At 53.2% G+C, this 16,417-nt stretch overlaps 2 protein-coding genes across 2 annotated transcripts in view; both read right to left on the bottom strand.

The window, feature by feature from the left end:
* Window positions 1-7,051, bottom strand: part of SPTBN5 (spectrin beta, non-erythrocytic 5) — a 47,693-nt gene extending 40,642 nt beyond the window's left edge. The window contains exons 1-5 of the mRNA XM_072808601.1: window positions 6,833-7,051; window positions 6,392-6,559; window positions 3,368-3,484; window positions 1,526-1,683; window positions 592-820 (exon numbers count right to left, since the gene is read on the bottom strand). Of these exons, the coding sequence (XP_072664702.1) occupies window positions 592-820; window positions 1,526-1,683; window positions 3,368-3,484; window positions 6,392-6,559; window positions 6,833-7,051 (891 nt within the window). The remainder of the gene's footprint in view (window positions 1-591; window positions 821-1,525; window positions 1,684-3,367; window positions 3,485-6,391; window positions 6,560-6,832) is intronic.
* Window positions 7,052-10,405: 3,354 nt separating this feature from the next.
* EHD4 (EH domain containing 4) overlaps window positions 10,406-16,417 on the bottom strand; it is an 81,060-nt gene continuing 75,048 nt past the window's right edge. Inside the window, exon 6 of the mRNA XM_072808641.1 lies at window positions 10,406-14,463. Coding sequence (XP_072664742.1) covers window positions 13,927-14,463 — 537 coding nt within the window. The 3' untranslated portion in view covers window positions 10,406-13,926. The remainder of the gene's footprint in view (window positions 14,464-16,417) is intronic.

Consider the following 16,417-nt stretch of genomic DNA (forward strand, 5'->3'; position numbering starts at 1 on the left):
TCCATTTTCTTTTACCCCATTAGGCCTCACCTCTGGGTGAGGTCTATACTGTCCTTTTTGTGAGCCACCTTTCCCTTCCCTAAGGCCCCCGCGTCCCTAAAGCAGCTCAAGCCCTTGGCCTTGATCATCTACCCCCTCCCTAACTGAGACACCAACCCTGAGCACAGCCTTCCCAGGCCTCCGCATCTGCCACTGTGCCCAGAGGGTAAGGGAGCCCCTGAAACATGGACTGAGCAGCAGAGCTGCTTGTGCACTGATGTTAGAGTCTGACTCTCTGAGCTTTTCAATCCCATTAGGAGCTTAACAACCTAAGGGGGGGAGGGGTGGGGACAGGAAGGGATGATGCTCACCTGGCTTTCCCTGTGTGCCAGGCCCTGTGCTGGGCATTGGGCTCAACACTCATGGCAGCCTTCTATTACCCCAGGCACTATCGGCTCCATATGACAGAGGAAGCACAGTGAAGTTAGGGGACACGGGCAAGGCCACACAGCTAGAAAGTGGCAGAGGCAGGCTTCAAAGCCAGATGTGTCTGCCTCCAGAGACCGTGCTCACCGTACCTCTCTGTGGTGCCACCTTCCCTTGGTCACCAACCTTAGCAAGTCTCCTCTGGACAGTCTGCTCCTGGTGTAGGCGGGAGAAGTGGTGGTAGTAGAGGGAGACATAGGTCATGATGGAACGCTCATCAGGCTGGAGGGCCGCCACGTCCTCGGGGTCCAGCAGCTGAGCAATGCCCAGTTCCTGCTCAGCCACGTGGAAAGCCAGGTCAAGGTTGTGCAGTGGGCGCTTGGGATGCAGGGAGCAGTAGTCAAGCAGGTCTGGCCTGGACAGAAGGTAAGCAGAGCTCTTCGCCAGAGTAATTTACTGCTTGGGTCTAAGGGACTTGTTAAAAAGGCAAACCAGGGGCACCTGGGTGGCTCAGTGGTTGAGCATCTGTCTTTGGCTCAGGGCATCCCGGGATTGAGTTCCACATCGGGCTCCCTGCAGGGGGCCTGCTTCTCCCTCTGCCTGTCTCTGCCTCTCTCTGTGTGTCTCTCATGAATAAATAAATAAAATCTTAAAAAAAAAAAAAAGGCAAACCAGGCCCTATTGGCCATTCACATCTTACCCACACATTAGTTTCCCCTGGCGGTAGTCTGAGCCCCTAATGAAGGAATGGGGCTCTGATGGAGAAGGGGGGTTAATTTCCCCTCAGGGACCAGGCTTATGGGGGAAAAGCTCCAAAAGGGTAGGTACTTGGCAGGGAGAGGACTGAGAATAGAGTCAGGGAAACAGAAAGTGGAGAAAGGCTGGGGTCCAGGGCCGATTCCATGGGATTTCCTAGTGAAGGGGGAGGGCCTCGGCTCTCAGCCTTCTCCACTTCTGTGCCCAGGGTGCAGGGGCCAGGGGGATGTGGGAGATGGGCAGGTTGAGGACCCCAGCCTATTCTCCCTGGTCAGCGGTGGGGGCCTCTGAGAGGGAGGCTGAGGCCGGCCCCAGACCTGGTCGGGGCTGAGAGGGTGCTGGGGCTGTGCTCCCTGGTGCACACCTGTGTGCATGGATGAGGGCACTGAAAGCGAGCCCGTCACTCCAGCTGCGGGAGAAGTCGGTGATGTTGACGTTGGCATAGCCGGCCGTCTTCCGCTGGCACCAGACCAGCAGAGCTTCCTTGGCAGATAGCAGGGCTGCGCTGGCCCCAAACTCCTCCTGGTAGGGCAGGACAGTACGTCACCATGCAGGCACAGCTGTGAAGGCAGCAGAACCCGCAGGCAGGCCGTGGGAGAGGGGGGCTGGGCCGGGTTGTGATCCCTCTCCCCCACCTGGAGGCAGGTGCAGCTTGCTCTCTCTTCAGAGCACCTGCTTTTACTCGATTTCATTTGTAGTGGGTGGGGACTGGGGCTGAGAGAGATGGTCCTTCCAGAGAAGTGGGGCACCTGAAAGCTGCTACGTCTGAGCAGCTGGCTTTGAGTCACAGTTGATGACCTCAGGAGCAGGAGCTCCCGTTTCTCCAGCCCTTCTGATGGGCTGGGCATTGTGCTATCAATGGGCTTCAGGGAGTTGAGGCTGGGATTTGTTAGAGTGGCTCCTGGGCCCCGTGGGCTGTCTGCCAGCCAGGCACAGGGCCCGTGCACGCTTGCGGCCCTAGGAGGTGGCACTGTTACTGTTTACATTCTAGGGATGATGCAAGGAGGTACAGAGGAGCAATTAGGTTGCTCAGTGTCCCTCCACCAATAGGGCAGGGACTTCCCTGACCAGGACCGACTGACGCCCACCTCCAGTTGGTGAGCCCACCTGTCTACCACCCTAATGGCTCACAGAGCTGCTGAGGGCAGAGCCTGTGCTGCCTCTTCAGGCTGGGCAAGGGCAAGGACATCTTCATTTGGTTGCAACCCCCTCCACCCTCCATGTTTCTCTTACTGAGAATTTCCTTTATTCTGTTACTCTTTGTTCCACCTGCCTCCACTCTGCCCTGCTTTCTCTCCTCCCCCTCAGTGCTCCTTTCCCACCCCCTTCCTCCCTGCTACTCCCCCTCCTCCAGTCTCCATTTCTGGTTCCTGTCCTTCCCTCAGTGGTACTCTCCTTCCACCCACTCCCTCCCTCACCTTCCCAACCCAAAGTCTCCTCTCCTTCTTCCTCCCCAACTCTGTGCTTCCTCTTATTTGCTCCACCCTTCCACCAATTCCTGCTTATAAACCCAAAATGTCAGAATAGGGCAGGTTGCGTCTCCTCCCTTGTCCTTTGGGCCTGGGGGCAGCAGAGCAGGGGGAGCGTTGGGGCCCAGAGCACATGCACTCAGCAGCAGGGCGAGGCTGGCAGACATGAACCAGAAGAGGGTCTGGGGCGTGAGCATGGGAGTGGGGGCATCTGTTTTGCAGGGAGCAGAGCCTGAGCCAGTCAAGGAGCAGGGTGACTGGTCAGGGGATGACACACCTACTGCTCCCAAGAGAAAGCAGATGTGTCAACTGGGACTGGCTTAGGGGACCAAGGAAGGAAGTGTAGCTGCATGGAAGGACTTGAGGCCAGTTAGAAATTCATCCATCAGGGACACCTGGGTGGCTCAGCAGTTGGGCGCCTGCCTACGGCTCAGGTCGTGATCCCAGAATCCGGGATCGAGTCCTATATCAGGCTCCCTGTGGGGAGCCTGCTTCTCCCTCTGCCTGTATCTCTGCCTCTCTTTCTGTGTGTGTTTCTTATGAATAAATAATTAAATTAAAAAAATGAGATTCATCCATCACTTCATCCACTGCATAGATGCTAGGCTTTGGGGACACATCTGGGCAAAGCCCCTGTCTTGGGGCTCACACTCATACGATGGATTTCTAGGGTCTTCCTGGGTTTGGCCCAGATCCATGGCCAGGGCTGGGCTGGGCAATTGGGAGCTGGGACATACCCTGTCCAGGGAGATGTGGGAAATCTGGAAACGCAGAATGATGACCCAGATGAGTCCCAGGATGAGTGTCTGGTCTCCATCCACGATGTTTTCTGGCCCAATGAAGGGTATCGGCACCTGTGGGCACAGTGGGCTGGACTCAATTGTGAAGCCCGTGTGCCAGAGAAGACTCAGAGTAACCAAAAATCCAGGGGGTCTGCTGCCAGATGGGAGGGTCTTGGAATCCATCCTGCTCCAAGGTCCCCAGCGGAGAAGAAGGCAGGGCACAATGCCAAGCAGGTGAAGCCTTTCTAAGTGGTTGCAGCTTCAGACTCAGGTCCTCCCGGGCAAAACCCCAGCCTGGTGGGCGGGGCTGGACTGCTGGGGTGGGGAGCTCCCTGTATGCGGACTATAGATAAACATGGGCCAAGATCAGTGGCTTGGCCCTGGGGGTTGGAAATGAGGGGTCATAACAGTCCATGTATGAGCTCAATGGATAACAGCAACTGTTTGCCTCCATCTCACAGGGCATCTTGGAATGTCCAGGGAGTGCCTGGGTCCTTGGCTCCCACTTCACTCTCAGCCCTCTTCATCAGTGTTCCATCTCCTGTTAAACAGGAAGATTCCCAAGCTCCACACAATCAGACTCTCCTGGGCCAGGGCCTGGGACTTTGCATTTGGACGAAGTCCTCAGGCGGTTTTCCTGGCCCTAAAGTTGAAAACCTGCTGCTCTAGATCTTGCCCACATGGACAGGGAGGAGGAGTGAATGAGAGGAGAAAGGAACGGAATAAACATCAAAGCCTCACAGAAGCCCTTTCACCCTGGGCTCCATCTTCCTCTCTTGGATCACAGGGCTCCAAGGCCTGTGGGATTCTAAGAGTTCCTTGGGATTCTTTGTGTAGGTCTTGGGGTCTTTGTACTGGCCGTCCCTGCTGTCTGAAAATATTGCCCTCAGTAGCCACATGGCTACATCCCTCTCTTCTATGTCTTTACTCAAATAATCACTTTTTCAATAGTATTTTCATTAGCCACCTTATTTAAAATCCAAGCCCAAGGACTGTTCCTCCCGCTCAGACACACCTGCCTGACCCCCTCACCCTGCTTGGGTGGGGATCTCGGTTTTGTTCCCTGATGTCTCCTTAGTCGGGTGTCTGGCATATAATGGGTAGTGGATAAGTACATACTGAATGGAGAAAGAAGGGGGAAGACTCTCCATAAGACCTGGAGGGAAGCTGGCTTCTGCCAACCACCTGCCTGGTGGATGGGGCTACACCTCTGGGTACTGTCCCTGGGTACCCTTTGTTGTATCTGCCTGAAGTCTGAAGGATCTACTCCGTGCTCAGCCTTCCTCTCCTGGCACATCAGAGCCCTTTGGCATTCTCCCCAGCTTGTAGTTGGAGCAGCCGGTCAGTGGGGTGTTGGAGGCTGCTCAGACTGGCTTGCGAAGGCTGATCTTCCCACTTTGTGTTTAGTGATATCTCACTGGTAGCTTGGAATCAGCCGCGGTGGAGGTATCGATGCTGCAGAAATTAGCAAATGCTACAAACGAGGGGTTTTATTCCCTCTGCTCTCAGAGCTGGTTGTTAAACATTTAGCAGCACACTCTGATCTGGGTTCAAATCAACTGTCTTCCCTGAAACTGCAGGTGCCTTGCTTTGCTGAGTGTGGTCCCCAGAGCCTGGCATGGAGTATCCAGCACATGACAAAGTCTCCAGAAGTGAGTGCATTCCACACTCTGCTACTCCTTAACCCTGTGTGGGGGCAACAGTATGTATAGTAGAGACGAGACAAGGCTGTCACTATCATAGACTATGTATCAGTGACATGCTGTGTATCAAAGCTCGAGGGGAGCTGCAAAGCCTCTGACAAGGGCCACAGGGCTCCTGCTCTTTCCAAGTACCTGGAGGACAGGTGGCTGGCTCACAGGCTCTTGTACCTGGGACTAAAAAGGGCCTGGCATTCTGTGGCTGTCAGCTTTCTACTCCTCCCTGTGCTCAGGGACCACAGTACCACCATCCCTAGCTTTGGCTTCTAAGCTCCCCAGCCCCTCTCAAGCATGCCAGGGTCCCGGGGGCTGTGACTTCCAACCCAGGATGTAAGTGACAGGCACACACAGGTTCAGCCCAGCCAATTCCACCCAGCTCAGTGATTTGCAGCCTCCAGGAACAGCCACCTCATGGCTTCAGGACCTGAGGCCAGGTGCCCTGTGGGCTTCTCAAATACTGGCTGTCAGTAAAATGACCCCTGCCTACCTGCTCTGACACTGGCCATTAGGTCCTTACAGGTCCCTGGGGTTTTTGCCTCTTTTAATGACTATTTCTTTGGCCAATCTCTTTCAGGAGACTGTGGCTCCCCTCTCCAGCCCCTCCCTGCTAACTGAAGCAGCCTCTCCAAGGCAGACCTGCCTCTTTTCCCTCCACCGTGTGGCTCAGTATCCAGGGCTCTTCTCCTGTGTCCTACCCTCAGCCTGCCTCCCACAACCCTGCATCCAGACTCTGCTGGCCCACTGACCATGTGTCTTGCCTGATAAATTATTTCCTTATTTAGGAAAGGAGAAAGTTAAAAGGAAATCAGGGTGCCTTGAGGCTCAGTCAACTGCCTGCCTTCGGCTCAGGTCATGGTCCCAGGGTCCTGGGATCAAGCCCCCATTGGGGCTCCCTGCTCTGCGGGGAGTCTGCTTCTCCATCTACACCTCCCCCTGTTCGTGCATGCACTCTCCCTCTATGTCAAATAAACAAAATCTTAAAAAAAAAAAAGAGTACACTGAATCTTACAGCTTAGAATCCTGCAAATCTCTCATTGCAGGCAACTGCGCATTTCATATGAAGGCTGTCCCCCCCGCTGCAACCACTTTGGTGCCCTCTAAGCTGGGAGTGCTGTTCAAGGAAAGGCTGTACTTTCTGGACCTCTGTCCCCAGCTGCTATTCCTGGAGTCAGGCTCCCGATCCTCTGCTCTGCCCTGGCCAGCCCAGAAGGATGACCTAGCACTCCAGCCGATCCTGGCTGCCTGCCCCCGGCCCAGAAGCGGTCTCCCCGGTGCCCACCTTGCCCCTAAGGAAAGCCAGAGCTCGGCTGCTGTTCTCCAGGAAGTGTGCCCGCATGTGGCCCCGGCTGGGGGGTGGCAGGGCCTCCCCCGAGATGAGCTCCAGCAGCCGAAGTAGGTGGGTACCATCAGCCAGCTCTCTGTACAGGTTCCGGATCTTGATGCCCACCTAGGCGACGTAGGGTAAAGGCACAGGGTCAGCGCCCCCCCACCCCCCACACGTCTGGTGGATCCCAGGACCCGGGAGGTACAGCCCAGAGCAGCTTCCTCAGGGAAGCACAGCCTCAGCTGTGCTGGAGGGTCAATAGAAGTGGCTTCAGCTGGGCTCTGGGGTCTGCACGAAGTTGCAGCCAGGTGACCTCACAGCTGGCCCTGAATCTGCTGGCCGGGGAGTGAGGGGGGACAGTAGAGGTGGGCTGCGGGGCGCCGCCGGCACACTCACCCGGCCATGCCAGAAGATGTTGTTGATCCAGTTGGTGAAAGTCTTCTCCTGCATCCGTGTGTGCTGCGCCTGCAGCTTGCGAACGAGGCTCATCTCGTAGGCAGAGTCCATGGTGGGACGGGCCTGGGAGAGCTGCCCCGGGGCTCTGCGGCTGGCCTCCTGCTTCAGGTGCCCTGTAGCCCCAAGGAGCTGCTGGGGACTGTGCGGCTGACCAGCCATCGGGCCTGCAGCCCTTTAGGGACGAGGGGCCTCCAGATGCTTCCCTGAGCTGGAGATGTTGAGGGGTGTGGAGGCTGGGGCAGGGGCGTGAGCGGTCCTCATATTTGGTGGGGGGTTTGCGGCTCGGGGCCTAGCCAGGTAAGGTTCTGGTGCTCCCGCTGGTGCCCTCAGAGCCCTTTGCCCCACCCCACACCAGGACTGGCCCCTGCTCCTTGGGATGAAAGGATGGGCAGAAGGAAAACAGGAAACTGCTCACCTTGGCGATGTCTGTACCTGGAAAGAGACCCTAGTGGACAGATGGGAGCGGCAGATAGCAGGGGCTGTGCTGGGAGGGAGAGAACCACAGGAGAGGCCAAGGCCCTCCTCTTGAGCTGGAGGGGCGGGGGTGACCGCACACAGCCGGACATTGTCCTCCCACCTGCCAGAAGGCTTGGCCCAGACTGGGAGGGGGTGGCTCTGGAATGTGCCAGCCTGTGGCTCCAGGATCTCCTCCTCATCTTCCCCCCTCCCATGCTCCCAGCATCAGATGGGGGTCCTGGCTGTCAAGACACAGAGGCCTGTGGGATGCGTCTCAGGTTGGCTCTGGGTGGGGGTGCCACGAGGGTGCTGCAGTCCAGGTAAAAGGCACCTACATGGCAGAGCCTCTGGACAGAAGCTTCTGTACCCCCTTCCCAGTCTGGGACTGCTCTTCTATACCGCTGCAGCACCTAGGGCGGGGGTGGGGTGGGGGGTGGGAGGCAGCATGCCCTCTCATCCTGCCCAGGGGCATGCCGCATAGATGGAGGGGAGTCCTTGGGCCCTGCGCTCGGCCTTCCAGGCCCTGACCTGGCCCAGGTGCACCCACAGTGGGTGCTCCCTCATGCTCGGGGGCCACTTTCTGAAGAGGGGTCTCCCTGGGAAGGGGTAACTTGGGGCTGCAAAGGTGGTGGAAATGAAATGAGAGTCCCCTCCAAAGCTGGAGACGTGGTGTTCGCTTTTGGGGGGTTCACGGTGAGGACCCCAGCACCTGTGCTTCCAGAGAGCTGTCTGGGTCTTGGGGCTCAGGGCAGGGGCTGTGGAGGGAGCCTGCAGGCAACTCGCTCTCCCTCCCTGAGCAATCTGGAACTGCATGCTGGAGACAGTTCTAACTCCGGTGGCTTCACAAAATGTTCTGGCTAAACTCTGTACTGCACGTTCACCCGGCAGCCACGGAGACTCTTGAGAGGAGATGCAGCGCTCCTCAGGCAGGTGTCCTTGGTAGCCAAGGCTGGTGAGAGGAGGGGAGGCCGCAGGTTGCCCTCCAGAGCTGGGCAGGACAAAGCACTCCAGAACTCCACGCCCGAGGCTGGGAATGAGGGGCATGGTGCTCTTGGGGTAGTGTAGCTCCCCTGCATCTGAGAGGAGCATCCTCCCCTTGCCCTCTCCCTGTTAGGTCCCTCCTGCCCCTGGCTGGATTCCTAATGTTGGAGTGAGCTCAGGCTTCTTCCTCGCTCATAACCCCAGATCCAGTCAGTCCTCAGTGGCGGCTGCTACCTGCTCCCCAAAATTCCATGGTCTACCCTCCCACCTGGTCTACTTGCACTGCTCCTGCACGGCCCCATCACGGTTCCCTGACTCCACATCTTGCCCGCACATCAGCCTATGCACAGCCCACCAGTTACCTCCCAGAGCACAACTCTGCTCATGCCTATGAAGACTCCTCATTACTTGAACAGGACCAGAACCTTCCTTTTTTTTTTTTTTTAAAAAAAAATTTATTTATTCATGAGACACAGAGAGAGAGAGAGAGAGAGAGGCAGAGACACAGGCAGAGGGAGAAGCAGGCTCCCTGCAGGGATCCCGACGTGGGACCAATCCCGGTTCTCCAAGATCAGGACCTCGGGCTGAAGGCGGCGCTAAACTGCTGAGCCACCTGGGCTGCCCGACCAGAGGTTACCTGCCCACATTTGGGCTTCAGCTGTTCTTTCAGCTTAGAATGTCTTCTCTGTTCCTCATCGTCCACATTTTCCTATCCTATCAGCCCCAGTTAAAATCTTGCTCCTTCTAGCAGGTTCCTTGCCCCTTGCTCCCAGCTTATTTCTCCTCCTATTAATACCCTTGGCCTGGGGCATCTTTTATGATGAATTGCATGATGCTTTGCACACAAACCTCAACAGAGATTATTGTATTAGGTTGCTGAGTGGGGCTGGGGAACTGCTTTTCTTCCTCCTTAGCTCAGATGTAGCTAAAGCCATTGCACATGTGGCAAAGGAACTGGTTCTTTTGCTGCGGCTGATTGCAGCCCCTGCTGAAATGAAAATCCCTTGCTAGTCAATACAGTTTGGGATTATTTATGTGGCAAGTAACTAAAATCTCGAGTCAAACAAACATAAACAATATAAAAGGAATGTTTTGACCCAGAGGACTGAAATGTCTGGCAGGAAGAGGACTTTAGGTGAAGTTTGATCCAGCAGTTCAAATGATGCCACCACAGGCCTGGACTCTGTCCTCAATGCTTCCTTCACCTTCATGCCCCAGAAGGTGGTTGCTTTAGCCTAACCTCAGTCTTCAGCCCCCAGTAGCTCTGGGCACTCCTCTCAATGCCATTCATGTTGTAGCAATAGTTTCACTTCTTTAGAGAGGGAGGACGTCTCTCTCAAGAGTTAGAAGAGAAGTCCAAGGGGCTTGACTCTCACAGGCTTGAATTAAACCACATGTCCATTCCTAAACCAATTTTGTGACCTGGGGAATGAAATAACTCTAAGTGGTTCAAGCCAGTCAGGAGAAGTGTCCATCTCACCCTAACCTCATGGCTCAGATGGAGGGTGGGGAAGTAGGGAGCATTCTGCAAAGGAAATTCTGGGTCTGGATCACCACAAGGGTAGATGGGGGACAGTGGGGAAAACCCAGATGTCTGCTGTGGTGGGGGTGGGGGTGTGTGTGTGACAGGAGGCAGGGGCAATGCCAGCCAGGTAGGGGGCTCCAACCTTAGCACCACTTCACTATCAGGCATGGGGACTTGCCTCTGAGCTGAAGAGCACCAGGCAGCAGGCACCTATGTCCTTTGAGCACGCTCAGTGATGCCCTTCCCAGCCTCCGAAGGGCCCCCTCTTCTATCCTGGTTTCCAGTCATCCTCAGCTGGGGACTGCTTCCAGACCTGGCCTCTGCCCCCAGCAGGAGCTGCTTGCCAGCTAAAAGCCCCACTTTGGGAGTCTCCCAGCCTAGAGGATCTGCAGAGTTGGGGGTCACCGTGCGTGCGGGATGGTCACCGCACAAGGGGCACGCCCTCCCCACTAACCCCTCGGCCTCATTTCAGCAGGGAGCCAACAGATCCCTGCTTTACTCCTTGAGACAACTGGGTCACTGGAAAACCAGAGCCAACGGAGGAAAGGTAGTGAATATTTTCAGAAGTTTATTGATCAATAGATTGTGTCTTTTTTTGACACTTCTAAACAAGATTACAAAAAAATAGAAGCATTGTGTATTAACTGCATTGGCGAATTGACATGTAACTTGATACACTCTTAAATTAGGCCCATGTTTACCTGAATAAACTCAGTGGTTACCTGTCCTAAGAATGTTAATCCTCTGCTACATTCCACAGAGGAAATAAATCGCTTTCCTTATCTTCAGGGCAATTTCCCCGGGGCATCGGTCTGGGCATAACGAAGAAGTGCGATGGTGCAGAGTGGAGAGGCGCCGGGGCGGTGAACCCCATGCCGGGCGGGGGACGCGGTGTGGTGTGGTGGGCAGGCGGCGACTGGGGAGACCAGCAGAAAACGGGGAAGGGCTGTGGTCGGGGGCAGTGGGGCCAGGGCTCTTCGGAGGCTTCCCTTGGGCTGGTCATCAGGGTAGGGGTCGAGGGGAGGGCAGGAGGCATTGGCGTCTCCACACGTGCTCTCCGACCCACCTGGACACCCAGTCCCGTGATACGGAATTCAACTCCTCAAAGGCCCACCGTCCTGAGGGAGGAAGCACGGCTCCAGATCTAAAGATGCTCTAGCTGCAGGACAAACATCTCGAGGAGAACCCAGTCCAGCCCTGGACAGGCGAAAGTGGGCTAAATGAACGGCCCTCCCCATTGCAGGGTGACCCCCAGGCCATTCGTGGGTGCAGTGAGGGCTGGATGCCTGCATGTCGCCACGGAGCTGGATGGCTTCCATAGGGCTTGCAGCAACACTTCTTGCCAGGTAGGGTCAGCAGGGCCTCATGAGCAGGCTTACGGCTTGGAACTGACTTTGGGAAGAGGCCAAAATTGTTTTTCCCCCTAAACTCAAGGCTGCGGAGGTTTGTTACATGTATCACATGCTGGATGGAAAATAGATTCAGGATTTTTAGATTTTCTTTTGTGGAATTGTGGAGAGCATGGAGAGTTAGTTTCACAGTCCTAGAGCTGACCTACCTCCACCCTCCTGCCCACCTGTAAACACGCGCGGGATGGGGTGCTTTGAAAGTTGGGGCAGCGTGGGAGGACCATGTGGTCGGGCAATATGAACAGAATTCTAAAGGGCTCTGCTGTCCCCCAGCCCCGTGGCACAGGGAGGTGGGATAATGAGTGTTGTGGACACAGACTCAAGGAGCTTTGTGTGGATCCTGGGAAGATATGGGTCCTCATCCTTGGCAGCGGTCCCTAATCTTTTCTAGTGCTTTTCTTTCCAATCCACTTTTCAAAATGAAGGACTTCATGTTGTAAGAAAAGACGTTAAGAAAAATGGGCATGTGATTTCTCTTTTTTTTTTTTCTTTCTTAGCAGCTGCCAGATGTTCTCCTACCTGACGGCATGGGGGTAGTGATCACAATGCCATGAGAAGCTTCCTTCCATGTGGAAGGCAGAAACCTCAGTCTGCTGGCCCTCTAATAAAAGTTTTCCTGTAGATCTCTGCATAGACAAAGCTTGGCCATATCTGCATATTTACACATTGACAAGTGTCAAGAATACATACTCATGTGGTGTGTGTGTGTGTGTGTGTGTGTGTGTGTGTGTGTATCTTTATATATGATGATTGAGAAGAATTAAAGGAGCAGGATAATTCTGAATGGAAAATCAGCTTACCCTGGGATCTCTAAACCTTTGGAGCAATGAATTCTCTTTTCTTCTGTTTTGCCCTTTAGTGGACCCCCTGGTGGGTACACACTTGGGCAGTCCTCAGGCATTCACCAAACCATCTGTTTATATGACAGCACTGACATAAACCTTTCTTTGTTGTGTTTGTAACTAATTTAAAATTAATTTAATTTAAAAGTGCTCATTAAGATTAAAAACTGTATTACAAATTTACTTCTCTTAAAATGACATTATTTAGGAAGTAAACCAGGGAGTGTGAGGGCTGGCATCTGGACAAAAGCTTCCTCCCAAATATAAATTTTCTCAAGTCTGCATTTCTGACCCGGATGTCACTCACAGGTGATATCAGAGGAAAAAAAACTGGTTTTTGGAAGGCTCAGGGTGCACTGTTCTGATTTGATTCACTTTGGTGCCATGTGGCCATTGTCATGTTGTGCTTCTCTTTTGTATTGCATAAATAATAATGAAATGAATCCCTAAGCTGCAGCGCACAGAGGAGGGGCAGTGACAATGAGTATTAACCAACTCCACTTGATGGGCATTTGAGCCAGTGAACTGGAGAGGTTTATACCAAGACTCAGAAAGAGAACACTCAGGAATCAATGGGCAGGTATCTACCAAAATCCTGCCATGTTCTTTTTATTTTTTCATCAGTGACTTTTATTCAAGCATCTCTGTCCTGCACTAAATCCTGCCTTGTGAAGAAAAGGTTTCATATGAAAGAGTCCATCCTGTTTCTGTATAAAGGCTTTTCCTATAAGAAAGAAAAGCTGGACATAATAAAAATGCCTTTTTTTAAAAAATAAAAATAGTGTCTAAAGCTAGAAAGTGACCTTTTCTCCCTGACAGCTTGGGGTGGGCTTGCCTCTCCTTCTCGTGTCCCTAGGCTCAGCACACTGCAGCTACCAAGGGATGGCTTTGCTGAATTTAAATCCTGCCATTGACCAAGAAGCCTTGGGGACATGTCACCACACTGACGACTGTGGAGAACCACCTCTCTCCTTTACTGTAGGTTGAATATGATAAATAGACTTTACTACACATTATTGGGTAGGCCAGTGAGAAGAGCTGACCTTCAAGACTTCAGCATGACTTGAATACTAGAAATTTTGCCAGGGGCCAATAAAGATTCTGACTTCCAAATTCCTAACCAAATACCACTTTGCTGGGAGGGGTCAGGGTGGGGGGAGCTCTGGGTGGGTTAGTCAGGGGGCTGCTGGGTGTCACAGATGCTCTCTGCTGGCCTGGCTGTCTGTTCTGTTTGAGCTTGCAGGAGGGATGGGTGCATACAAAGGCACAGTGAGCCCTCCTTTCAAACCTAGGGGAAGCAGTCTTCTCTTTGGTAGACGGTCTGGAGAGATCAGAAACCTTCTGTGCTCTATTGTTTTCCACTCTCATTACAGCAGGAAACAAAATAAATAAGATTAACTTTGCTCCCTCCTCGTACCCTCTAAGGGACAGACAGGAGCCAAGGCAGGTGCGTGATGATGTGTGGTCCAGTGCAGCACAGGCTCGCCTGCTCCGGAAGAGCCCCCAGCTTACCCCCTCTGGTTGTGGGATTCTACGCAGCCCGCCTCCATCTACCAGGCTTCCAAGTACTCTTTGGTCAATTCCTCTTTTTTCTCAACCCTTTAATCTCCTTATCCACCCCTTCCTCCCAATATTAATAGAAACTCAGGGAATTTTGGAGGTGAAGGAACCTCAGCTAGTGTCCAGTGTCTGCCCTCCTCATTCCACAGGTGGGGAAACTGAGGCCATGGCCAGGGTCAGTGAGTCAGCGGCAGCACGGGCCTCAGGCCCAGGGCCCCCGATCCCTACTGCCCACTGCCTGCCCCAAGAGTAGCCCACCCTTCAGTCGGCCTTCGGGAAGGACTTCCTGTGGGACGGGGGCACGAGGTGTGGGGGCAGGCTGTTGGGCAGCTCGTAGCCATCAAGCTTGATCTTGATGAGGTGCTTGGCCAGCGCGAACTCCTCCTCGTCCAGCATGCCGTCACAGTCACAGTCGGCCAGCTTCCAGATCTTACCCAGGACGCTGTTGGGCAGCTTGGATGTCACCATCTCCTTCTTGGCATTGACACCTGATATCTTGCCATTGACGGGCGACAGGGTGTAGAAGAGCTCATCGTAGACGGGCTTGTCTTTGGCCACGACCCACTCCTCCTCGTCGGCACCCTCCTTGGCGCCCTCCCCGTAGCCCTGGTTGAAGGGGCCCTCGGTGGTGCCGTCGAAGGCGCCACCCTGCACGAGCTGCGTCGGCGTGCTCATCTCCTCCTGGCTGATGAGGTTCATCAGGGATGAGATCTTACTGCTCAGCATGTTGTCTACCGCCTCGATCAGCTTGGGCTTCAGCGAGTGGAATTTGGTGAAGTCATAGTTCTCCAGCTGTTCCTGCAAAAGGAGAAACCACAGACTTGGTCACGTGCGCTCGCTTCAGGAAACAGATAGGAAGCGGAAGAGCTGGAGGCAGAGTTCTTCCATAGGCAGACATCCCACCCCATCCCTGGGCTGCTCCAGAGCTCTCTCTTTGGTAAGGTTCCCACATCCGAATTCACCAGATCCAGGAGCAGCTTTAGGAATAAGAAACGAGATGCGTGGAATACAACTTCTTGCTGGCCTTCTAGAATTTTCTTAACAGAAATATTACACATAAAGCCCATATAAAAACTTCCATACTTGGAATTATCTGCATTTATATGGCAAAACTGCTGTTGAAGACATTTTCCAAAGGTCATAAAAGGCCCCAGGTAACTCTCACAATTCAGAACAAGTTTGTCTCCCGCAATGAACAGGTGGTTTCTTCCCTTTGACAACGAGAGGGTGTAGCCCCAGCACCCCAGGCAGGGTATCTGAGGAGCAGTAGCTTTTCTTACCTTAGATGTCTGATGTAATGGTCTCCTTCTTCTTCCTCTTAGTTATGTAGCTTTTCCTTTTCTAATGACTTTCTTCTATTTCATGTTATCATTTTTCCACTGTAAGCTAAGTCAAACCCTTCTTGAAAGTAGGCTACTACCTCTCATTTCTTATATGGGCTTTATGTGAAATATTTCTGTTAGGAAAATTCTAGAAGGCCAGCAAGGGGCCATCCACATGTGCAATTATCTGGAGATGAAGTAGGGAGATCCTTAAGTAAAGGAGGTTTTCATATACCCCACAGACCTGACTGTTCTTGGCAGAAGTAACGTCATGGACAGTCAGGGGGGAAAAAGGGGCAAAACTCTGTGTAATCATAATATCACATCTTTATTGTAAAAATTTGGGGAAAAGCTGAAAGACAAAATAAAAAATTTAAATCACTTATAATTCTATCACCTAGCAATAACTTCTGCTAATATTCTTTGGGCACCCATTACTAGCCATTTCTATAAATATGTGCGTGCATGCACACGCACAAGCACACTTAAACTGAAATAAGACCACACTGTTTGACAACCTGTGTTTTTATTTATTTATTTATTTATTTATTTATTTATTTATTTATTTATTTTTTGACATCCTGTGTTTTTAAGAAAAAAAATGTATCACATCTTTCCCTGAGGATAATTTTTATGCAACCTTATTCTTAATAGCTGTATAAGATTAAACTACAGCTGGGCCATTCTTCCTCTACCCTATCCCATGTGGTTGCACGTGTCTCCAATAGAGCATCAAAAGTGGGTCTCTAGAGGGTCCCAGCAGGGCAGACATTCTGTGCTATCACTTAGAAGTGGGGCCCTGAGCTTCAGATGGAGGGACAGAGCTAAAAGCTAAACAGCTTGATGGATCTTTAGAGAGGTACCTCCAACACTCTTCTCAGTAGCGAACTCTGACGCCCTCAAATCACGCAGGGCTGGGCTGGGCTGGGCTGACACCCGGTGGGCAGCCTGTGCTCAGCTGGAAGCTGCAGGGTGGGGAGGGCCTGGTTTCTAAACCCATTCTGGTTTGCGTGTCGTCGATCCTCACCGACAGAGCAGAGTCACTGTGTGCCAAGTCACCGTGTGCCACTCCAATACCAGGACTAAACAACACTGCCAACACGTTGGGCTCCCCCTGCCACTATTTCAGTCAGCCGAGGGGATTGGGACGAGAAAGCCCAGGAGGAGACCAGGCAGCCTACACAAAAATCCAAGTGCTGCTGGGGTAAACAAGTCTGGATTCCCCTGGGTGCACAGACACCTACCCTGCTTCCTCGTGAATGAGCCTGAGCTCTGAGCACACACAAAGCTGCTGTGTCTGGCCATGCAGACGAACGAGGGCGGTATCCGCCCGAACTTTCCATCCGCTTGCAGGGTACACGGATTCAGACTGCAAACCTCTGGGAAGCTGGCAGGGGAAACGGCCACACGTTTGCAGGGGTGGACAGCAA

The sequence above is a fragment of the Canis lupus genome, chromosome 32, assembly GCF_048164855.1.
Source record: "Canis lupus baileyi chromosome 32, mCanLup2.hap1, whole genome shotgun sequence".
Taxonomy (NCBI): domain Eukaryota; kingdom Metazoa; phylum Chordata; class Mammalia; order Carnivora; family Canidae; genus Canis; species Canis lupus.